The sequence below is a fragment of the Pempheris klunzingeri genome, chromosome 20 (assembly GCF_042242105.1).
Source record: "Pempheris klunzingeri isolate RE-2024b chromosome 20, fPemKlu1.hap1, whole genome shotgun sequence".
Taxonomy (NCBI): domain Eukaryota; kingdom Metazoa; phylum Chordata; class Actinopteri; order Acropomatiformes; family Pempheridae; genus Pempheris; species Pempheris klunzingeri.
The window spans coordinates 18,902,874-18,928,247 of NC_092031.1; the positions used below are offsets into that span (position 1 = coordinate 18,902,874).

Sequence of the window (25,374 nt, forward strand, 5' to 3'; positions counted from 1 at the left end):
TAGGGTGCTCCTCCTTAGATTCTTTGACCTTTTGACCTTTTGACCTTTTGACCTTGATTGCTTTTTACAAGTGCTGTAGTGTGTCTGGGGGCTTCGAATAGGTGTGTGTGTGTGTGTAGGTGTGTGTTTGTGGGCGGGGGGGTGAGTGGGTGCATGTGGTCTGTAGGCATAAGAAAGATAGCGATAGGGATGTGCAAAATGTGGTGAGCAAAAATGACTTTCTAACTCCCTGTACACAAACACACACACACACACACACTCATCAAATAATTTGTCAAAACACACATTCATACCACACTTTTACATCACTGCCAACACACTCAGACCATTTTAGTTGGAATCATGCATTCTGCTGGGGAGCAATAGTGAGAAATGCAACGGAAGTAGGATTCACTGAAACAGCATATAATGGAGCCCTCAGCCATATAGTGGAAAAAGATGTCAAATGATGGATAATGAAAAAAACTACAATTTTCAAGCCAAAAGCTTAGATTGAAAAGGTAGTCATAAGTAAAACATTATTTTATGGTGTAATTAAAGTAGGATCAAAAAGTGATGTTTTAATGGGAGTCAATGGTGCAAAAAATGTTTTAAGGGTGACGAGAGGAACTTTCTTCTCTCCACAGTGTATTATAATTCTATTAATACATTCAAAGTTGAAATCTTAAAATGTGGTAAAAGACTGACATCCCTGCAAAATTTTGTCTCATTATCATTAAAATTGGCAAAATTATTGAGTATTTTTAGTTGAAAAATGCAAAAAATGTACCGAGGGGTGCATAAGGGTTAAACTGCCCCTTTGGGGTAGTTTGAACCTCTCCCACTATACTTACCTTCTTGCCTGGGGTTTCAAACTAAACTTTTCCTTTTGCCTGGAAAGTATTTTGTTGCCTTAGTTTGATCTGATCCAGGGGGTAGGTCTGGTTCTCACCCCTCTGACTTTGTCGTCTGCCCCTGAGGTCCTGTTCAGTGATTAGTCATGACGCGAAGCATTTCGTTGCCTTCAAGCGCCAGTTTGTTCTCAGAGACCTGGATCCCCAGGACTCTGGCATCATCCTCATGTTTTTTCCTAGGACACACACACATTTCCCACGCCATTTGCGCATAGTTCATGGAGGTTGTGCAGGAACAGGGATTTGCATTTTGGGGCGGCTGTGGCTCAGAGGTAAAATGGGTCATTCTATGAGTCAGCATGTCAAAATTGGGCAAGACACTGAACCCCAACTTGCCCCTGATAGCATAGCTTCAGTGTGTGAAAGAATAGTCTCCTCCAAATTTGGCGCTATACAAATACAGACCATTTACCATTTCAAAAACCTGTTCCTCCTCCAGACCTGGGGCATTACATCACTGGAGGTATGCAGCTGTCAGTCGCCTGTAATAGTCCCTTGGAGATTCCTGCCTTCTTCGCACGATGGCGAAGGCACTGAGAGTGGAAGATGCTTGGTTGGTATACAGCGAGGTACTGAACTTCGCAACCAAAAGTTAAACAGCTTGAAAAATCAGACAGAAAAGCAGACACAGTTGTTAATGAAATATACCAAGCAAACAGAGACTGTGACGCTTGCTTCGTATCAAGTGGCCTGGAACATTGCACGAGCCAAAAAGTCATATAATGAGGGGGAGTTTATTAAGAAATGCTGTAACGACACAGTAGAAATCTTGTCTCCAGAAAACGACAAGCTGAAACGAATGGTATCAGACGAGCTAAAACTCTTTTTCCAGTGTGCCCGTGTGCATGATGTGGCTGTTTGTGGTAACACAGTGAAAATTGTGGCTCTTAGTCTCTGACTGGTTTGCCACCCCTGCACTAAAGCCAGTCTTATTTGTTACAGTGTAACGCCCTCCTGAATACCATACTCTGAATTCTGAATTGACTGAATTCTCAGAGTTTCTATCAAATTTAGTCCTTAGTGTAGATAAAGTAATTATAGTAGGTGACTTTAATATTCATGTGGACGATGATAATGATGGTCTGAGCACTGTTTTCATCTCACTATTGGACTCAATTGGCTTCTACTCTGTGTAAATGAACCCACTTAAATGTCCTAAATGGGTGCCTATCTGACAGTGCTGTTTTTAAGGAAGTGATTCTATCAGCATGTAAGTTAATACCATGTCAAAATACAATCTCCCAATCTTAGCCACTCCCAAATCGATTATCTGGTTGATACTGCTTTAGACTCCTGAACCTTCCCCCATCTGTGCTTGTCGACTCTGGTGCTGAGGAAATTTTTTTACAATTTGTCCTCATCTCCACCCCTAACACCCCCCTCATTTTGGGCTATCCCTGGTTAGCTACACATAACCCGCATGTCGATTGGCCAATTCACAACAGCTTTATCTCAAGACGCTTTACATAAAGAGCAGGTCTAGACCAAACTCTTTAATTAGAGAGAGACCCAATGATTCAGGAATTCTAAATTAAGGATTCAAGAATTCCCACATGAGCAAGCATCAGATATTATATTGAGCAACAGTGGCAAGGAAAAACTCCTCTTTAACGGGAAGAAACCTCGAACAGACCCAGGCTCAATGTGGGCGGCTTCTGTCAGGATCCGCGTTGGGTGGAGGTTGGACAGAGAGAGAGGGAGAGAGAGAGAGAGACAACACAAACAGCAACCAACGTACTAGCAGTGACTATAGCACTAACAATACGAGTGTGACTAAAAGATTAGCAGTGTGATATTATTGAAAAATATGACGAGTGGCCGACGAATCGCAGCAGTGATTCATGATGCAGAGAACCACAGCAGCAGGACCAGGACCAGGATCCACAGGAACCTGAGAGATGAGAAAGCACAAAAAGGCTCCGGGGAAGATAGCAAGTTAGTGGCAGACATTAGGCTGACATGAGACATAATGATGGAGAGGAAGAGGAGGATAGAGAATAGGTACTAGAGGAGCCCAGTGCATCATAGGAGTCCCCCGGCAGTCTAAGCCTATAGCAGCATAACTAGGGGCTGGTCTAAGGCCTGATCCAGCCCTTAACTATTTGCCTTGTCAAAGAGGAAGGTTTTTAGTCTACTCTTAAATGTAGAGAGGGTGTCTGCCCCCCGAAACCAAACTGGAAGGAGGTTCCACAGGAGAGAAGCCTGATAGCTGAAAGCTCTGGCTCCTGCACTACTTTTGGAGACTTTGGGAACCACCAGTAGGCCAGCATTCTGGGAGCACAGTGCTCTAGTGGGGTAGTACGGTACTATGAGTTATTTAAGGTATGATGGAGCCTGACCATTAAGCGCCTTGTAAGTGAGGAGAAGGATTTTAAACTCTATTCTAGATTTTACTGGAAGCCAATGAAGAGAAGACAGTACAGGAGAAATGCGGTCTCTTCTTTTAGTTCTCGTCAGAACACGAGCAGCAGCGTTCTGGACCAGCTGGAGAGTCTTTAATGACTTATTGGGGCAGCCTGATAATAACGAGTTACAATAGTCCAACCTAGAAGTGACAAATGCATGGACTAATTTTTCTGCATCATCTATGGACATGATAGGCCTGATTTTAGCAATATTACGTAGATGGAAAAAGGCAGTTCTAGAAATCTGTTTAATATGGGAGTTAAAGGACAAATCTTGAAACAAATCAAATAAGACTCCCAGATTCCTCACAGTGGAGCTGGAGGCCAGAGTAATGCCATCCAGAGTATTTATGTTGTTAGAAAAGGTATCTCTGAGGTGTCTGGGGCCAAGCAGAATAACTTCAGTTTTATCTGAATTTAGCAGCAGAAAATTGCTGCTCATCCAGGACTTTATGTCCTTAAGGCAGATTCGAAGTTTACTCAACTGATTGGGTTCATCTGGCTTTATTGATAAATATAATTGTGTATCATCTGCACAACAGTGGAAATTAATGGAGTGCTTCCTGATAATATTACCCAGAGGAAGCATATATAAGATAAAGAGTATTGGTCCAAGCACTGAACCTTGTGGAACTCCATGTCTAACCTTAGTGTGGACAGATTGTTAACATGTACAAACTGAAATCGATCTAATAAATAGGACTTAAACCAGCTTAATGTAGTTCCTTTTATACCAATGAACTGTTCCAGTCTCTGTAACAGGATGTGATGGTCAGGATGTGATGGAATGGTGTCAAAAGCAGCACTCAGGTCTAACAAGACCAGTATAGTCCTCTGTCTGATGCCATAAGGAGGTCGTTTGTAACCTTCACCAGTGCTGTCTCTGTGCTATACTTCGCTATAAAACCTGAATGAAAATCCTCAAATAGACTATTAGAATTTAGAAAATTACACAGCTGATTAGCTACTACTTTCTCCAGGATCTTGGAGAGAAAGGGAAGGTTGGATATAGGTCTATAGTTAGCTAATACACCTGAATCAAGAGTGGACTTTTTCAGGAGAGGTTTAATTACTGCTACTTTGAAGGACTGTGGTACATAGCCTGTTAGTAAAGACTGATTTGTCATATCCAGTAAGGACGTGTTAATTAAGGGCAGGACCTCCTTAAGTAGTCCAGTAGGACTGGGGTCTAGGAGACATGTTGACGGTCTAGATGAGGAGATTATTGAGGCCAATTCAGAAAGATCAATTGGAGAAAAACAGTCCAAATACACATCAGGTCTAACAGCTGTTTCTATGGTTCCTAGGTTTGAAGTTGGATCAGACCCTGTTGAGGGCAGGAGGTTAGTGCTGAGCTGTAAGGGAACACAAGGATCAATAGAGTTCTGGCTCTTTGTCAGACTAGCTATTGTGCTGAAAAGAAATCTAGATTCATCTACAACTTCAGCCAGGTGGCGGCTCCTTTAACCTTTCTCACCTCCCCTTCTCAGAATCAGAATCAGAATTCTTTTATTGTCATTGTGGAAGAAGCACAACGAAATTGACATATAAACAGCAGCTCTCATGGGCAGTGCAAACAACGAAAAGGTGCAAAATACAGAATAGCGCAAAATCGACACAATAGTGCAAAAACTGTACAGTTCACGGGTGGGGGGGCAGGGGTATTTACATTGGATTCTTGAAGAATAAAAAATATATACAAAATATATACATACCGCAAACTTAATGATGGTGTTGTTCGGGTGGGTGGGGGTGCAGTCGTGGGTGTAGAAGGTATAGAGTAGGTGTCTTAGCACACAGCCCTGTGGGAAGCCAGTGCTGGTGCTCAGTGCTGAGGACAGGTGGGGTCCTACTCTCACCCTCTGGGAGCGGTCTGTCAGGAAGTCCATGACCCAACAGCAGATGTTGTGGGAGAGACCCAGGTCCCCCAGCTTGCTCACCAGTCTGCTTGGAATGATGGTGTTAAAAGCCGAGCTGAAGTCCAGGAAGAGCAGCCTCGCGTAGCTCCCTCGCTGTTCCACGAGTCAGCGTGGTGTGCAGAGTGGTGGTGATGGCGTCCTCCGTAGACCGGTTGGCTCTGTAGGCAAACTGGTGGGGGTTGAGTGTGGGTGGCAGGTGTGAGGTGATGTGACTCCGTACCAGTTTCTCCAAGCACTTCATTATGATGGGGGTGAGTGCCACTGGCCGGTAGTCGTTGAGGCTGCTGATGACTTTAGACTTTAGACTTTAGACTTTAGACTTCTTTATTTTATCCCCCATAGGGGGAAATTTTCTTGTTACAGCAGCAACAATATAAACAGGGACAGTGAAAGAAACAAAGCAATAGAAAAGACAAAAAATAGCAAATATAAATATAAATATAAATATAAATATAGATATAAATATATGGATTGTGATGAAATGAAATAAATATTTACACCATAGGATATTTACAGGAATGGAATGGCATGGATGGTAGGCAGTATATTAACATCAGCCAGTGATGCTGGTGTTAAAGAGTCTGATGGCTGATGGGAGAAATGACCTGCGGTAGCGTTCCTTCTTGCAGGGTGGGTGCCTCAGCCTGCTGCTGAAAGAGCTGCTGAGGGCCCCCACAGTCTCATGCAGGGGGTGAGAGGGGTTGTCCATGATGGACTTGAGTTGCTGTTGAGATGCTGTTCTCTTTTGGCAGAGGAATGATGGTGGAGGACTTTAAGCAGGGTGGGATGGAGCACTGGGTGAGGGACTGATTAAAGATGCTGGTGAAAACCCTAGCTAGCTGGTCAGCGCAGTCCTTCAGCACCCTCCCCGTCACACCGTCAGGTCCAGCAGCTTTTTGGGGGTTCACTGCCCTCAGGGTTCTCCTCACTTCCTGTACCTGCACAGTGAAGGTCTGGCTGTTGAGGGATGTCAGCTGCAGTGTGGGCCCCGCTGGTGGCTCAGCCTCAAAACGGGCGAAGAAGTGATTGAGCTCCTCTGACAGTGAGGCGTCCCCGGAGATTGCGGTGGTGTTGCTGGATCTGAAATTGGTGATATGGTGGACCCCTTGCCACACCTGCCGACTGTTCTTGCTCCTCCTGAAGTCCTTCTCGATCCTCTGCTTGTAATCTGCCTTGGCCTCTCTGATGCCTCTCTTCAGAGCAGCTCGAGCGCAGCTGTACAAATCCCTGTCTCCGGACCTGAAAGCACTGTTTCTCTCCTTCAGCAGTTCCTTGACCTCCTTGTTCATCCAGGGCTTCTGGTTAGGAAACACTCGGATGTGCCTGTCCACTGTGACGGTGTTAACACAGTGTTGGATGTAGCCGAGTACTGCTGAGGTGAACACCTCCAGATCTTGTTGGCAGAAAATGTCCCAGTCTGTGCTTTCAAAGCAGTCCTGCAGCTGCTGAGAGGCACCGCCAAGATTTCACAGTTCGTGTTGTGGGGGGTGCTCGCTTCTTCACTGGTTTGTAAGCTGGAATCAGGAGCAGCGACATGTGATCAGAAGAGCCCAGGTGGGGCAGCTGTGTGGCCCTGTATCCATGCTTGATGTTGGAGTAGGCTTTATCCAGCGTCTTGGATCCCCTGGTGGCACATTTGATGTGCTGGTGGAATTTAGGGAGCACTACTTTCAGATCAGCATAGTTAAAGTCCCCCGCAATCACGTGCACTGCTTCTGGGTGGTTGTTCTGTTGCCGGCTGAGAGCATTTTCCAAGTGGCTAAGAGCCGTGCTAGCATTAGCATCGGGTGGGATGTACATAGCAGTCACCATGACAACGCTAAAGAGGAATGTACAAGGGCCTGCATCTAACTGTGATAAATTCCAGGTCTGCAGAGCAGTGTCTGTCGACCACCGTGGCGTTTGTGCACCAGCTGTTGTTCACATAGATGCAGAGCCCCCCTCCCCTGCTCTTGCCGGAGTCGTGGCTCCTGTCTCGTCTGTGTGCTGTGCGGCCTACTAGCTCAATAGCCGTGTCCGGAATGGATGAGTGGAGCCAGGTCTCTGTGATCAGCAGAATGCAGCAGTCCCGTACGAGTCTGTTTGCTGCCAGCTGAAGCTTGAGCTCATCCATCTTGTTTGCGAGGGATCTGGCATTAGAGAGGAAAATGCTGGGCAGTGTCAGTTTGTGTGGCCTTCTCCACAGCTGTGCAAGGACGCCGGCCCGGCAGCCTCGCTTTTGCTTCCTCTCCTTCGCCTGCCTCTGGGGATGAGTGTCCACGGGGAGCCCGGTGTCTGTGCTATGGGGTATGGACCGACCACAGGAACCTGGCCTACATCCAGAACGCCAAACGCCTCAACTCTCACCAAGCTCCTTGGGCACTGTTTTTTTTTAGCCGCTTCGACTTCACACTCACATACAGACCTGGCTCGAGGAACATCAAACCAGATGCCCTCTGTCCAGGGCCGGCTCTTCCAATAGGCAATATAGGCAAATGCTAAGGGCGCCGTGGCCTCCAGGGGGCGCCACAAAAGGGGGAAAAATACCTTAAATATAATTATATTAAAACTAGTTATTACTATTAACTCTTAAAATGGAAAAGCTCACATTAATTCAAATGTAAAGCAATGCGGCGGCGGCGGCCATGACGGGGGTGCCGCCGCCGCAATATCCGGACAAAAACGGGAGAAAGAAAGAGGTAAAATAAAGATCCAGTCATGACATGAAGCAGCATCAGATGTAGCAGTTATCACAGTGTAGCATCAGGTGTAGCAGTTATCACAGTGTAGCATCAGGTATAGCAGTTATCACAGTGTAACATCAGGTGTAGCAGTTATCACAGTGTAGCATCAGGTGTAGCAGTTATCACAGTGTAAGTTGTTCACTTGCTTCTGAGCGATCAGCCTCAACATCGTATGCTAATCAGTAAATAACCAGTTTTATATTTCTGTAGCTGAGCGGCATGGAGAGGTCTTTACTGTTAGGGATCATCTGTATAGATTAAACCTACTCAGTAGGTGTCTACATTGGCCTAATCTATGCTTGTTTTATTTACATCTGGCATTCTGGCTAGCTAACGTTTTTCCTGCTTTTAATAGTCAGTCAAAATGCTGTTCCATTTTCAACCCTTCATGGATCTGATTTTTAACGCTAGTTGTTGGTTGTGTTACAGTTCATATTATCTAAAGCATGTTAATTGTTTTAAACTTTACGTCAGTCTTAAAGTACACATTATTATTATGATTATTATTATTCTTTATTCACTTATTTACAGGTTTTTATTTTGTGGTAAGGGTATTTATATTGTATTTCAGATTTTTTTGTATTAATTTGTGATTTGTTAAGTATGTAAATTTGGTGACATGTTACCTTACAAATTAAAGACAATGATAAAAGCAATGCTATTCGATTTCTTTTATAAGTGCACGTAAATCGCCGATGGAGGGGGGCGCCATCTAAAATCTCGCCTAGGGCACCACATTGGGTAGAGCCGGCTCTGCTTTCAAGGACACTTTATTATTTTACTCCACTACTCTACTTCCCTTTTTTTTTTTTTTTTAAATGGGTGTGAAAAAAATATAATCTCTAACAGCTGCAACATGAAAAGCAACTGGGTTATCAGTAATAATAATATATATCAAAAAATAGAACTGTGACACAACATGCAGCATAAATGTGACATTAAGATAAAGTTGTCCCTGCTTGATGTGGTGATTGTCAACATATTAAAACATATTGGATGTGCTGTGTGTGTGTAATGTGCTACCTGAGGCATGTGTGTTTGGTGCTTATTGACCAAGTTTTTCCACATAGACTATTCATTAATGAGCCATTATGGGGTGTGTGACCACATCTGAGGTGGTGGTTGGATAATAATGTCCCAGTGAATAGCAGTTCCTGAGCCGTGCCTCTCTAACCCTTGGCCCTCTGGTCATATGACCCATGTGTCCTGGATGTAGTGTGAACGCTGATCCAGCACACCGGCACAAAGTCTCCACCTTCTGCTGCTTGTTACAGATCTGGTATGAACCTGACACCACTGATGACTACACTTCTGTCAAATGTCCATCATGTGAGCGATCACATGACAACGTGGCTTCTGATAGAAACCACATCTTCTGATTGGCTGTGGGGTACTGTGGAGGCAGCAGCTCTCTCTCTGATTGGACAGCGACCGCCCAGAGAAGCAGCGCTTCCTGGTTGTGGTCCGATGGAGAGGGCCAGTTGTTTTAAAGTGTGCTGCGGTGGGAAAGTCTGCCCTCACTGGACCGGGAAACAAAATGTCCCGCTGGAGCGGCTGTAGCCTGGTCCTGGTCCTGGTCCTGGTCGTCGTGTCCAGCCTTTTACGGACTGCCTCGTGTAGGTTTCCGACTCTAGACCACATCAGATCGAGAGCCAGCGACAAGGCGCAAGGTAGAGCCGTGGTGGGGCTGCTGAAGCGGCTGCTGGGGACAAGATCCACGGACTTCATCGTGTCGGTCAACAGGAGCCTCTCCAACGACAGCCTGGATGTGTGCGAGCTCAGGTCCACTAGAAACTACAAGGTGGTCGCCACGGGCAGCAGCGGAGTGGCCGTGGCTTCCGGCATCTACAACTACCTGAAATACTTCTGCAACTGCCACGTTTCCTGGTCCGGAGACCAGCTTGATGTGCCCCGTCCCCTGCCCAGGATCAGCGGCGTCCTGCGCATCAACACCCGCCACAGGTTAGAGTACACGGTACAGAGTAGAAAGCACACAGTACACAGTAGACAGTACAGAGTACACAATACAGATGTTAAACCTGACAGGCCAATCATTAAATAAAATAGAGTACAAGGAATGAAGGTGTATAAATGTTAATATTTATTATCCACGGTGCATATCATAAAATCACAATCCTATTCCTCCAAACGGGGTAAAATTGTGTATACTATCAATACCTATTGCACATGAGCCCGATAGACTAGGGGTGAAAATCACTGCATGCTTAAAATGCCACTGCACATCAATTCATATCAAAATAGCACTGCAATTAATTCACACATGACTACAACCAGCACACATAAATCAGGTCTCAGTACTACTAGGGATTATAGTTAATAATTACCCACCACGGATCTTAGACAGGGACGTGAGTAAACAAACAAAACAATTAACAAAAAAATTAAAGGAAGTTAGTCCGCCCTCACAAGATGTACCCCCAGGTCTTGACATCCACGAGCTCTGCAAGACCAAGCAGACTAACTGAAACAAATCCTACAAATGAAACAAAAAAGCACAAACAATAGAAACACAATTAATGACTAAGTAACGGTTACCATTTATATAACACAGTACACAGACAATAGACCCAGGAGGTAACCCCGTGGGTTATCACCAGTGAACACCATTATCACACAGCAAGGTGAAATTTTTTAAAGATGATATCAAAAGTGTTGTTGTTGTCCTTTTTCTGGCTGCTCCCTTCCAGGGTCGCCACAGCGGATGATCCGCTTGTAGATTTTGGCGTTAGTTTTTTACACCGGATGCCCTTCCTGACACAACCCTCGCCCATTTTTGGTAGCTGGGACTGGGAGGGAGTCGAACCCGGGTTCCCCAGGCCAATGGCATGCGCAATTATCCACTGCACTACCGGCCGGGAGATGATATCAAAAGTGTAATCAAGTAATTGTTGACACTGTAACCAGTGTAGTGCAGTGTTAACTGTAGATTAAGATGTGTGGATTACAGTCAGCCATGGGATTTTTGTGATGATTTTACATGATCCTGATTCCATGGACGGTTAACTAGCAACCTGTTAAAGTACTATACTGAGGTACTCAAGTATTTCCATGACATGCTGTTGTGCCTCTCGTGTCTCTGTGGAGTTATTCACAGCAGATAAACAAGTGGAAGAAGCAGTTTCACATGGAGCTGTGTCATCAGCACAAGCTCTCTCATCAGCATCATCTTCATCTCTATCAGGAGATATAGCTCACACATCTACACACAGAGGCAGGATGGTTCAGAGCCGTGGGCACACACTGCACACACTACACACACACACATTATTCCTCATTGTTTACTGGAAGCACCATGGACACTTGGGCCGCTTCAGGGCCCTTTAAAGGACCCTTCTGTCAATTATCTGCTGGGCATTAGACCCGCATCAGCTCACCCCAGTTATGTCATGTACACAGTGGCTAGATTAAACTGTGGCATGTCTGTCGTGCCTTTTTCAGTTTTCCCATGACTGTAAATTAACAGAGTGAAGAGTAACAGTTGTCAGCAGGCAGAACCCTGACTCCTGCAGCAGGTACTGAGGCTGCTGCAGAAAATAGCAGTGGACCTGTGAGTTTAACTGTGGGCTGGTTAGCAGTGGTGCCAGTGACAAGTATTCCAGTACTTTTCTGCTGCTCATAGTTCTCCATCAATATCCGGACAGTGAGTTTTGTCTGTCCTCTCCAGATCATCGGACTGGAACACCGACATTAAGGCTCATGAGGTTTCAGCCCTAAACCTGTTTGTGTGTTTGCAGCCCTCATAATTCTTCTGTCATGTCCAGTCCACTGTTGAGCAGCAAACACTTCAGGCTGACTTGACAGACGAAACAAAGAACAGAGGGTGAGACAGCAGAAGCTGACATTGGATATGTCAAGGATATGTCAAATCTCTTATTCAAGCCTAACTCAAGTTTACCCAAGAGATATTGCTTCAGACTTTATCCAACTGTTCTCAGGCTGAGTAGGATTACTTAGCACCCTTAAAAGTCCCATTCTCTGACCGCTAACCCAAACCCAAGTCTTTTTACAGCAGCTTTGGTGGAACATGCACAACAGTAACATTGAGAGATAATAGTCAGTGGATAGTTCTAGTATCTTTTAATGCTCTTCTATCCTGTGTTGGGACCTCCACCAGAAAATGGTGGAGAGTACATGTTTCTTTGTCTTTTGACAAAGGGCTCCCTCTCTGAAGTCTCCTGTTTCCCAGAGTCCTTTACTTTCACACACGTGCTAAATGCAACCCTGGACTCCGATTTAAAGCCACCCTTGGTCAATATGTAACACATGACGCTACAACCTCAGGCCAAAAACAACAAAAACAAAGCTCCCCCACTGCTCTTTCTCTCTTGCTCTCTGATCTCTCACCTGGACTGCAGAGAGTTCAGGTTTTCCCAGAGCTCTCTCACACCTCTCCTCTGGACCTCTGAGGGTCCAGCTCTGTTTCACCTTAGGCTCTACTGGAGACCAGTTCAGTGCTGCACCTCATCTCACTGGGACCCTTGAGAGTCCAGTTCCAGGCCTGCAGGTTTCTCCTCCAGCTCCAGCCCTAGTGTGGCCTGTACCAGAGCAGACCACCTTTTTCATGGCAGCGACACGAAGCCCTGCCTGAACTTTAATTTAATGTTACACAAGAGTGAATACTGGTAAATTAGGTAGTCATTATTAAGTTAATTATTTATCATACCAAATTGATAGTTTAGTACTTTATGAATCAGTGTGAGTGGCTCTTTTTCATCATTTATCGAGGTAGACTTCACACTGAGTCCCATTAATCAGTATAATAATTGATTTATAATAATAATAATAATAATAATAATAATTGTTGTTGTTGTTGTTGTTGTTGTTGTTATTATTATTAGTTATTTCTGATAGCCAAATTACAAACCCCAACATTTATTGGTGCCTCAGAGTACTGAGCACAACACCTGTCAGCTGCACCTTCATTTGCAGTCTACTGCCAGGGCAGAGACGGACAGGTAACAAGCGGGGAGCGGGAACTTTGAACAAAAGTCCCCTGTCACACTTCATGGTGTCAGTGCTGCAGCTAATCATTATTTTCATTAGCATTTAATTTGCACACTATTTTTTTCAAATGATCAATAGGTTGATTGGACTCCATGTAACCCATCACAGTTTCCTTTTGCCGAAGATTACATTTTCAAAGGTCTTGTTTTGTCCAGCCAACAATCTGAAAGTTGATGAAAGTTGTTGAAAGATGCTCAGTTTACTTTGATAGAGACCATTGAAAAGCACAAATTTATTGCTATGGAAGAGCGGGAACAAGCTTCTATTTGTATTTTTCCTTGAAAAATGACTCAAATGATAAGTAAATATGAGAGTAGCTGCTGATGAAGGTTTCTGTTGTAGCCTAATCATCGTATCTATACTGGGTCCCAACCACCCGGCCACCAGTGCACCCCTAAAAAGATTTCCAGTATCACAATACACGAAAATGGAAAATAATGGAATGGAATTGACATGATAAAATCTTTAGTGATGTGCCATACACTTTGTACAACAATGACATAATACTACAGCACTGCGGTACAGAATAATTGTGGGGATTAAGAGACTCAAAATGATGAAACAGATGAATTAGTTTTGACTTAGTAGAACCTCAGAGGATTTTAGTGTTTAATGACCAGAGGTGTGGTCGTAGGTAGGTAGTTTCTTAGGTTGGATTTTAGGATTTTTTTCATACATGTTTTACATTCTGTTTTTGGACACATCATTTTTCAGACTAACCACTTACTTGATAAACGATGTACTTCTGTGTTTTATGTAGATTCCGTTATTACCAGAACGTCTGCACCTTTAGTTATTCATCTGTGTGGTGGGACTGGCCAAGGTGGGAGAGAGAGATCGACTGGATGGCACTCAATGGAATCAATCTGCCGCTGGCTTTCACTGGCCAAGAAGCCCTTTGGCAAGAGGTAAAAGCAAGTGATGATACTCCTTCCAAAATGTACACAAAACCACAGGAACACTACTATAAACAGCTCTGAGCATCGATGTACTGAAATGGGTGCAACAAAAACTGTACCTCTGCTGTAACCTCTAAAATGATGTTTGGCAGAAAGGTGCCAGATATGGAATTAGGATATAAATAGATGAGTTATGTACTGGTGTTTTGTTGTAAGTTTAATAGGATATTATTCTCTGAGAAAAGATCAAATCGAAGGGCAAGAGATTTCAAGAAATGTCTTTAAAACAAGAGCAGGAACAAGAAACCTCTAACTTCTCTATTTTGTGATGACAGCCTGTTACAAGTGGATCCATGATACACACCTTGATATGTCCAGTAGCATGTGGACATCAAGTTATTGACTTGCTGTGTGCCTTTAGGTTTACAGGGCTCTGGGGTTAAACCAGTCGGAGATTGAGGAGTTCTTCTCTGGCCCGGTGTTTCTTGCCTGGAATCGTATGGGAAACATGTTCCGGTTTGGTGGGCCTCTGCCACAGTCCTGGCATGTGAACCAGCTTTACCTCCAAGTAATGAAACCTCATTCAATGCCTGCTTAAAACAGTTACAGCCACTGTGTGTGTGTACTTCTACTTAATCTTTTACTTAGGTCGTGTTTTCCAATGAACAACAACTTTGACCAGCAGAATTGTTTGAGATACTATAATGAGTCTAGACAGACTTCAGGTTGGCTTCAGGTTGAACAGTTAAAGCTAGGAGTACAGACGAATTTTCAAATTTCAGTATAAAAAGTCCAACAATGTGTCCAAAAGAATATCCAACAGGAAACTCACCATTTTAAATAGATTTTTTTCTCAAAGCCAATGCACAGGCATTGTACTTCAACAAACTCGAGAGAATTAACAAGGGTGTCTTCAAACTTGTGTGGTACCTGATATGTTAAGACTTTTGCAATGCTAAGTAGAGATGCTTTGGAAGTTTGATGAAACACCCTTGACGGGGCATGGAAGTGAACTTTACACATCAGTGAAAAGAGTAAGTAGGTGTAACTCTTTTCAGCAGGCCAACTGAAGGCCTCAAATTAAGTCCGATTTAGGGCAAAGCTGCTTTGGCTTTTGACAAATACAAATTTATTGTGACATTGAGGCCAAAACCAAGGCCTGAACAAATGGTGCACAACAGTAAGTGACAATTCACTGTATGAAGACAAAAGAGTTTACAACAATTAGGAGTCATTATGAACATGGATATAAAAGCAAACCTTCAGCCACACCTCCTGCGTGGTGGTCTCGTGTAGCTCCTGTAATGATAACAGCACAGACTAAATGGAGATTATTTGTGGTGAGCATCATCCTGGTGAACCTTAAAACACATGTATGAATACTGACACCATACAGTGTTTACTTGCTTTTACTTACCACAGAACACTAATACTTACCACAGAACACTAATTGTTGTTAGCCCACATTAGTTGGGAACCTTTATGTTAACATTAGTGTTCCACATGCATTTGCTGTGGAAGAAAACGTACTTCTGTTGCTGTCCAGTGTGAAGACAGAGACTCTGAGAAATATGGCTTAGTTCATTTGTCGCATCACCTGTTGTATTGAATGAGAAATGACTCCATATCATTATTCTGACATTACAGAGCGTGAATAGGAACTGGCAGTCAGAGTTGGGCCTTTTTACACATATTTCTGGTGCACTAATTTCTGCTGAGACTTTCACAGAAACAGGACAGTGACTAAATACTGCCTGTCTTTACAGCTTAAATATATCTTCAGATTACTTATTTTGTTCAGTTGAAGAAGAGCAGCCTACAGACTGTAATGTTTCAGTAAAAACAGATTTTGACATTAAATACTGCAGATGTCAGAGGATAAGATTGTGCTGTACACACACCTGTGCAATCGCCAGTTGACAGACTCCTTGAGACTCATGGACCAAAGAACGTGCAAGGCTGAGGCAGCAGAAGCTGACACATCCTGACTTTAATGAGCCAAACTCCAGAAATCTCTCGAGTTTACCCAAGAGGCTGAGTAGGACTCTTCAGCACCCTTTATAAGTCCCATTCTCTGTCTTTTTACTGCAGTTGTGTGCTGGCCAGTTAGAGCATTTACACATTTTGCCCATCACTACATTGTACTGGAAAAAGTAATATAGGGGTATCGAAACACAGTGACAACAAACCCTTAGGTTGCCACATAATCTATATTACTTTATTTGGAGGTAAAATGAAAGTGGACACCTGAAATATTGCTAATAGTCCCTCATTGCACAGAACACCACAGCTTGAGTAAGAAGAGACTGTGATGATGCTTATCATATAAAACAGTTTGGATCACAAATCTGCTATTGCCTTTGCTTTCTGTTCCAGGTAAGCGATGGATAGAATGTATAATTAAAATGTTTGCTGATGAATTTCCACTTACATGACTTTTCTTCTCTCTATGCAGTTTAAAATTTTAGAGCGGATGAGATCCTTTGGCATGATTCCTGTGCTGCCAGCCTTTTCTGGAAACATTCCCAAGGGAATCCTCAGGTAACTCAAACTGCTTTTTGTTTCAACATTTTAGTATCACAATAACCCCCACTAGATTTGAGGCTCTTACTAAGAGTGGTATTTAAAGCAGGGACACCCAGATCAAATCCTTTGGGCCAATCCCTATCTGAGTCCTTTTCTTAGTCTTCCACACTCGTGGTCTGCTGCTGCCACATTGTGGTCTGCTGTGGAACATCACACTATGGGCTGTAAGAAAGGAGGGCTGCACTACAGAACACAGTAAAGATGGACCTGGATTTCATTTGGCTATATTTTATATATGATACCAGTCTGTTACAATGGACGGGATCAGCCCAGGTAACCATGTTTAGAGTGACCATCAGCCCATGAACCAGAGATGATTTGAATTCCTTCAATTTGGTTATTAAAGAACTGTGACATGAAGATATGTTGTGAGTGGGACTGAGAAATACAATCTCAAGTGTCCTCATGGGGAACTAGAGTCACTGTTTCTAAATGGCCTTAAACACATCTGTGACATTTCTCTGACTACAATCCTGTGCAAAATCTTAGGCAGGTGTGAAGAAATGCTGTAGAGTAAGAATGCTTTAAAAAAAAAATTACTTTTTATCAATTAACGAAATGCATAGTGAGTGAACACAAAAAAAATCAAAGCTGCAAGCAGCATTGAAGTGCCCTCTCACTTCTGCGTGCGTCGGGGCGTGTCTATAGCTGCGGGCATGGCGCCACAGTTGACAAGGCCTGAATTTGCACAACTGTTGCAGCAAGCTGTGATGGAACCGAGATGTACATCACGTGAACATTTCCTATAAGTCCCACGACGGGGGAAATGTAAACTGTCACAGCCACACACAATATATGTACAGTTGATACACAGGAGGTATAAAAATAGAAGCACAAGAATATACATAAGAGGAACTTAAATAAAGAAGGGGGAGATATTAGAAAGTTTTGCACATTGTGAATTGAGGTAAAAGGATGAATAAAATCATTAAAATCATGTCAATTACATTGAAGTTTCATGTAAATTAAATTATCTATGTCTATGGCATGAGGCTGACCTGTTAACTGTGTTTTGCTGTGCCTATGACTCAATATTAAATTGGGAAAACAATTAGAAAAGCAGGGAATGTCAGCAGAGTAAAAGACACTGAAAACACATTTTCAGCTTCTACTGAACAGGTTCACATCCAGCACCGCCCTCTGGTGGGTGATGAAATAAGTGCAGAACAAATGTTGTGATTTCATTTGTTTCTTGATCTAAAATGTCTCCTATACTAAGCATGTAGTTACACTGAAACAAGAAAGATTCCCAAAGAAGCATCTTGAAGGATTTAAAATAACAGCAATTCAGGTTAGCACTTTCCTTTTGGGTTTGGGTTTAGGACATGGCTCCAAGAGACCTTTTTTAGGTCTTGGCATGGGCACAGTGAATTTCACACATAGAACGGGGGTAGCATGGAACGCCACGCCACGCCTTAAAAGGTTTGTACAGACCTTTGATAACGTTTCATCATTAAGTACATACATGTAGGTAAAACATAGCCCAGGGGCTAGTTCGCCAAAGTTTTGTAGGGGGCGCCGTAGAGCCATTTTGCCCCACCCAAACCCATGAACCAAATCAGATTACTTATTTCAGGCCTCCTGACATGTATGCTCAATTTAGTGAGTTTTCAACGATGCTTAGCCTTTCAAAACTAATTCCTGTTTCATGGTCAAGGCATCGCCATGATGACAATGTTTGACAAAAACTTCAAGAGCTTCATAAGTTTGCATCATCCGTGTTTGGACCCAAATTTGAGGTGGTTGTGCTTAACCTGCCAAGAGAGAAACATCTGCACTTCCTCCGGCCACGAGGTGGCGCTATGACTATGGTTCAAAATTGGTGTGTACATGTCTTCCGACCTGGACTCATCAAACAGTATAAATTTGGTAAAGATAGGACCTTGTAGAGTGGAGTTACACCACTTTTAATGTTCATGGCGAAGGATTAATATTCGCCATGCCGCCACGGCAACGCCTTTTTATGAAAACTCGCAGTTTTCACTAGGGACCAACATCAACGTCTTGAGGTTTTCCTGACCAAATTTTAAATGGATCTGGTTAACTGGCTTGTCTAGAAACTCCATAGAGTAAAACATAGCATTTCTTGTTGCCACAAGGTGGTACTATGACTGTAAATGAATATTGACATGTAGACGTCTTCAGGGTGGGACTCTTATCAAACATGTCAAGTTGATTGATCAAATTATTAACAACTTCCTGTTTCATGGCGAGACAAGTTTGAGGCCTTGCCACGCCCACACTGTTTGGTGAAAACTCAAGCTTTTAAAAGCCTTTCATCGTTAATGTCTTTTCTACCAGCAAATATGGGGGCGCTATGTAGCCATTTTGCCATGTCCATTTGCAAGACCCATAAAATGAGTAATTTTTCATCAGGACTGATGCGTATGCAAAGTTTCATGAGTTTTCATGTATGTTTAGGCCCTCAAAATTGCAATTTATCTGGGAGAAAAAGAAGAATTCCTTGCATTGATTATTAGGCGTGATAAGAATTGATGCTGTTTTGAAGGCAAAGGATTAAGGTACTCTTGCACAAAGTCAGGGATTTTGTAGCATCATAGTCAGGTGTGTGATTAACCAATTATCCCAAACAGGTGCAAATGATCATCAGTTTCATATGTAGGTCATTAACTCATTAACTGAAACAGAAACAGCTGTAGGAGGCTTAAAACTGGGTAAGGAACAGCCAAACTCTGCTACCAAGGTGAGGTTGGTGAAGACAGTTTCATGTCACAGGTCATCATGTTCAGGCTGAGCACAGCAACAAGACACCAGATGGTTATACTGCATCAGCAAGGTCTCTCCCAGGCAAAGATTTCAGAGTAGGTTTCAAGATGTGCTGTTCAAGCAGCAGAAGAACAACAAAGAAACTGGCAACGCTGAGGGCCGTAGATGCAGTGGTCGGCCAAGTAAACTTAGTGCAGCAGATCAAAGACACATTATGTTTATTTCCCTTTGAAATCAGAAGACGTCCAGCAGTACCATCAGCTCAGAACCAGCAGAAACCAGTAGGACCCAGGTACACCATGAACTGCCTGGAGAAGTCTGGCCAGAAGTGGCAGATACAGGCAGATACCTTAGACCTTCAGGGAGGCGCCTGATTGTCCCCAAATGTATTCTGCAGCAGGGCAACGAGCCCAAACATCCAGCCAATGTCACCAGGAACTATCTTCAGCATAAATAAGTCCTCGAAGTGATGGTGTGGCCCCCACAGAGCCCTGATCAACATCATCCAGTCTGTCTAGGATCACATGAAGAGACAGAAGATCTGAGGCAGCTTACATCCACAGAAGATCTGTGGTTAGTTCACCAACATGTTTAGAGCAAGAACAACCTCCTGCTGAGTTCCTTCAAAAACAGTTTACCAGAAGAATTGATGCTGTTCTGAAGGAAAACGGTGGTCATAGCAAATATTGATTTGAATTAGATTTTCTCCTGTTTGCTCACTTTGTATTTTGTAAATTGAAAAAACTTGACTTTACAGCATTTTTTCAGACTTACTGCTTAAAACTTTTGCACAGTAAATGGTCTGTATTTGTATAGCGCATTTCTAGTTATTTCAACTTCTCAAAGCGCTTTTACATGACATCCTCATTCACACAGGAGGAGGCTATTCTTTCATACTCATTCACACACTGAAGCCATGACCCATAGGAGCTGGGAATCGAACCCCCAACCTTCTGATTGAGGGACGACCCACTCTACCACTCAGCCGCGTGCTTCTTGTGTTTCAGGTTGCATCCAGAAGCCAATGTAACCAGACTGGGGCCTTGGGCTCACTTCAACTGCAGCTTCTCATGCTCCTATATTTTAGACCCTCGGGACCCACTTTTCCTCCAGATCGGTTCCCTCTATCTGACCCAGGTGGTGAAGCAGTTCGGTACAGATCACATCTACAACACTGACACTTTCAATGAGATGACTCCACCCTCCTCTGACCCCTCCTATCTGTCTGCAGTCAGTCGCTCTGTCTTTGCCTCAATGACAGCAGGTGAGTGACTGACATCCTGTTCACAGCTCCCTGCTGATTTCCAGCCATTCTCAAGAACTGTTCCCTTCTTGTCCCTCATTTTAATCTCTCTTTTTGTCCCCAGTCGACCCTCAGGCAATCTGGTTGATGCAAGGCTGGCTGTTTTTCAGTGATGCAGTGTTCTGGAAGCCGGCCCAGATTCAGGCTCTACTACATGGAGTGCCCCTCGGAAGAATGATCGTGCTAGACCTGTTTGCAGAGACGGAGCCAATTTTCTCCAACACTGAGTCTTTCTATGGACAGCCCTTCATCTGGTGCATGCTGCAAAACTTTGGGGGCAACAGTGGATTCTTTGGTACAGTGGAGAGCATCAATTCAGGGCCCTTCAAGGCTTTGGATTTCCCAAACTCCACCCTGGTGGGCATAGGCATGACACCTGAGGGCATTGAGCAGAATCCTGTGATGTTTGAGCTGATGAGCGAGTTGGCTTGGCGCAAGGAGCCAGTCAACTTGTCCAAGTGGGTATCATTGTATGCAGTGCGCCGCTACGGCAGCACACAGGAGAAACTGCCTGCTGCATGGAGGCTGCTGTTCGCCAGCATCTACAACTGTACAGTGCCACATTACCGGAACCACAACCACAGCCCACTGGTGCGCCGGCCTTCCTTTCACATGAATACTGACCTTTGGTATGACCCGGCTGATTTGTACAAAGCCTGGAAACTGATTATTGAGGCGGCTCCATCTCTCATGTCCAAGGCAACCTTCCGGTATGATCTCGTGGATGTCACTCGGCAGGTCCTACAAGTTCTGACAACATCCTTTTACCAGGATATTGCCGATGCTTTCCACAACCAAAAGCTGCAGGAGCTACTGACTGCAGGGGGGGTGCTGGTCTATGACCTCTTGCCTGAGCTCAATCGTTTACTAAGTAGCGACCGCAACTTCCTGTTGGGGACGTGGCTGGAGAGGGCCCGATCCTTAGCCTTGGATGAGAAGGAGGCACAGCTCTATGACATGAATGCCAGAAATCAGCTGACTCTATGGGGTCCCAGTGGCGAGATCCTGGACTACGCCAGCAAAGAGTGGGGGGGTCTTATGGAGGACTACTATGCACAGCGATGGGGCCTGTTTGTTAACACCCTGGTAGAGTGTCTGGAAAGCGGACGACCATACAAGCAGGACACTTTCAACCAAGCGGTTTTCCAGGTAGAAAAGGGATTCATTTACAACTGCCGAAGATACCCGACCAAGCCTCAGGGAGACACGTATGAGATCGCTCACAGGATCTTCCTTAAATACTACCCACAGGCCTGGAAGAGGCTATAGTGAGCAGAAATTACATTTTGGAAAGAAACGTCTTCCTCCACCTCTAGTTTTCCATGGTTGTCCCAAAACACTGTGATGGAAAAACTCTTCAGGCTAATCTGTGATGCTGATTTATACGGTATGCTCAAACCGATCAAATATCCATGTCCTTCAGGCAGTGTGGGAAGGAAGGAAATTAAGATATGTTTGAAATATGTTTGTATGAAGCCTGGTGTGGCATTTCATGTGTGCCTCTCTCGTGATTCAACTGATCTTAAAGAAATAGTTCCAAAAGTTTTGGAAATACTCACTTTCCCAGAGTACTGTGGGAAGATGAATATGGATCTCATTAATGTGTTAGTGTGTAAGTACATAGCGAGAATCAGGATTTTATTTGCTTAGCATAGCTTAGCTTAGCATAAACACTGATCCCCCTGCTTCCAGCAAGCCTGACCCTGTCCAGAGTAAGATCAAGGCTAAAGCTCTGTCATTTACACATTGAATGTGATTTGTACCACCTGCATGCCAACAGAAACGTCAAATTGCAAAGTTGGGTGATGGAACTATTTCTTGACGAATAACAGTATCCATCTGCCCTTTATGTCTGTTGCTAGATACAGTCAGTGAGCACAGGTATTTGGTTTTGATCTCTGTGTAGACACAATGGTCCCATACATGGCAACCTAGCAGTGACAACAAGACTTTAAGAAAATTACAGGTGATGATGATGAATGATTCCACACTGGCATCACCCTGTCAGGGTTCGTTTTACTATAATGCTGCTTGCTGTACGCTATCCTGCTGATTACACGGCTTCCTACTAAAGAAATCAACAATTTGGCATCAAATATTAGTAAAATATATTAGTGATAAGTAATTTTAGTATTAAAGTAAAATGATTTTCTTGCTTCTGCTACCAAAACTGTGTCCATTGCAACGGTCTGTTATACAGAAATAACAGACAAAGCCATGTATAACTGCAGATTTCTGATGGACATTGAAATGTTTGACCTCCTGGGAACCTTCTAACATGAATGAGAGACGGAAACTATCATGCCTACAGCAGCAATGTACAGGACACTCCGGATGTTTTTGACCTGGCGCAACAATTTTCTATTTTTATATGAAAATCAACAGGTGTGAATGTGAGACATGTACATCAATCACTTTGGAAAAAATATTGCCAATTCTTACAAGTCACATGATGACGGACAGACAGACAGATGAGATTTTTCTCTTTGATGAATGCAGTTTTAGTTAAGGACAATAAACTGTTTTAGGATGAGGTAGCAGTGACTACATGAGCACAGTTTACATTCAGAATGTGTTAACAAGCACTCTGTGTCACACAATATTGGTTTCTTTTATTGTGTAAATGCTGTTTTTGTTGTGATGTCAGGAATGTCAAAGTCATCAGGTAAGGTGACCATTACAGTGGTTTCATTAGCTGCCTCTGTGATCTGTTTGCATTTGGTTTGGACTGCTCAGTGATGACATGAACTCCTCACATTAACCTGCATTACCCCTCAACGTAAAGTCTGTAGTCTCTACATGTTAGAATATCTTTTAGTTCTGATAGTAAGTTAACCAGCTGTAACATCCGCATACCTTTGGCCTAGTCAGAGGATGTCAGTTGGTCCAGGACCCTTAGTGTACATGCTGTTGAAAGAATGTGGTCCTATTTGGCCTAGACCACCAGTGAGTGTGGTGTGGGCCATAGGATCTCGAGAGTCTTCATTGCATCCACACCTGTACTGAGAGCTGTCCACTTGTGATCACAAGACACATGTTAACGCTGCAGGTGTGAACAGGGTCATATTACCTTATAAAGAGGTAAAACCTCTAAGATGAAAATGACCCCACAAGTTTAAGTATCATCAGTCAGACTGTGAATTTGAAGGAAAGGCGTCAAGAAGAAGCAGTTCAAAGAGCAGTCACAGAAGTTCCGGATAAAGTAACAGACATGCACAAATTAGGAAAAAGTTACAAAATAACCTCCCAGTGTTTGGACATCCCAGTGAACACTACTGGATCAATGGTGAGGAGCCTACCACCAAGACTCTATCTAGACAAGGCCATCCCGCTCAACTCAGCATCAGAGCAAGAGGGAGACTTGTGAGGGAAGCCACCAATAATCCGGCAATCAGTGGAGGAGCTGCAGGGTGCAGAGTCAGCCTACTAAGATGTGGGACAACGTTTTTTGTGGTGAGATGAGACAAAGTAGGAGGTTTTTGGCCTTGCAACAAACACAGTCCGACTGGCCACACCTCAACAAACGCAGCAGGGACATTGTGTCAGAAATGAATAAGAATGGATGGAGCAGAGTGCACGCAGATACTGCAGGAAACCCACTTCAGTCCGCTTAGGAACAGTGACCACTGGTTTGACAATTGTAAAGTCACAGTCCAGCTCTACCTGAGTCACAGCCACCCCGATGCCTCAACCAATCAGAAGCACACCTCTTTTTGTGTGTATAATGCTTTTTAGTAAAATATGTGCATGAAACCTTTTCTTTCCATAATGTTGCATTTGTGTCATCTCAGCTCTAAGCTGGTGGGGGCAGCTGAGGTCGGTGAACATGTGATGACTGATTGTCGTATAGAAGAAATATCTGGACACACACAGCCCGTTCCAGGCAGCTGCTCCTCACCATCTCACCATGGTGAGTGCTCCTCTTAGTGAAGTCTCTTTGAAGCGGTTTCTTCAGACGTTTCCTTCAAGGTGGACAAGACAAGCCCCTGTTTAAACCTGCAGAACTGCACCTCAGTCAAGGACGCGACAGGTGACCAAATATTTCCTCACCTGCAGCAAATCTGAGGTCTTCTGAATTGCCTGTAATGAAGGACATCAGGTGTACGGTGTAAAAATAAAAAAAGTGACTAACAGTTTGTAATAAACGTAATAAATAGACAATCTGCAGCTGTAATCATGCTGTCATCACAAAACAAACCGGTTGTAGTAAGAGCTTCAGATAGTTATGCATTTGAAAAGGCGGCCAACTCTGGGACTGCGTACAGGACAATAAGCTGTAACAGCTGGCAGACTAAATATTTCATATTTATTTTAGACACTCAGCACCTTTATGGTCAGTGGACAGCAGCTGCTCAGGTGTCGGCGAAGCAGATGTCAGCACTGTTCGTCTGCAGTGTATGAGACACACAGCAAAGAGAAAAGGTTCCTCAGTACGCAGCATTCTGTGAAGGCCTGGACATTAACAATAGATCATGTTGTGGCCTCCTGTGAGTCTGACCCGACACACACTCAGTGTGAGCAGCTCGTCTCATCGCTGCCACTGAGTCGGATGCAGTGATCCTCCTAATTGGGGCCTCAGTTCTCACACAGCAGCATCCTGGTCAGGTCAGAGCTGCATTCGCACATCAGACAGAGCGGTGGAGGCAGGCAGTGTCCCCACAGCTGCCTCTACTTATCAGCTCATCTAACCAGAGTTCCAACGGCTCCATTTTGATTTGTTACTGTTGTGTGCGTAATCATTGATAAAATCCTCAGGTCTGTCTCAGCGTCAATGATGAAGACGTCTACCTACAGTGAAAGCAAATGTTTCATTCACACTGGCTGGTCCAGGCCGCTCTCCACAGGCTGCAGGAGCCACACACAGGAGAAACACAGGAGATTCACTGAGCTGCTG

General features: G+C 43.9%; 1 protein-coding gene across 1 annotated transcript; it reads left to right on the plus strand.

The window, feature by feature from the left end:
* The first annotated feature begins 9,450 nt into the window (after positions 1–9,450).
* Positions 9,451–24,601, plus strand: naglu (N-acetylglucosaminidase, alpha). The gene is made up of 6 exons (XM_070852389.1): positions 9,451–9,902; positions 13,726–13,873; positions 14,286–14,432; positions 16,320–16,405; positions 20,185–20,441; positions 20,545–24,601. Exons 1-6 carry the CDS (start codon positions 9,478–9,480, stop codon positions 21,747–21,749), a joined length of 2,268 nt encoding a protein of 755 aa, XP_070708490.1. The 5' UTR covers positions 9,451–9,477; the 3' UTR covers positions 21,750–24,601.
* Positions 24,602–25,374: the final 773 nt, after the last annotated feature.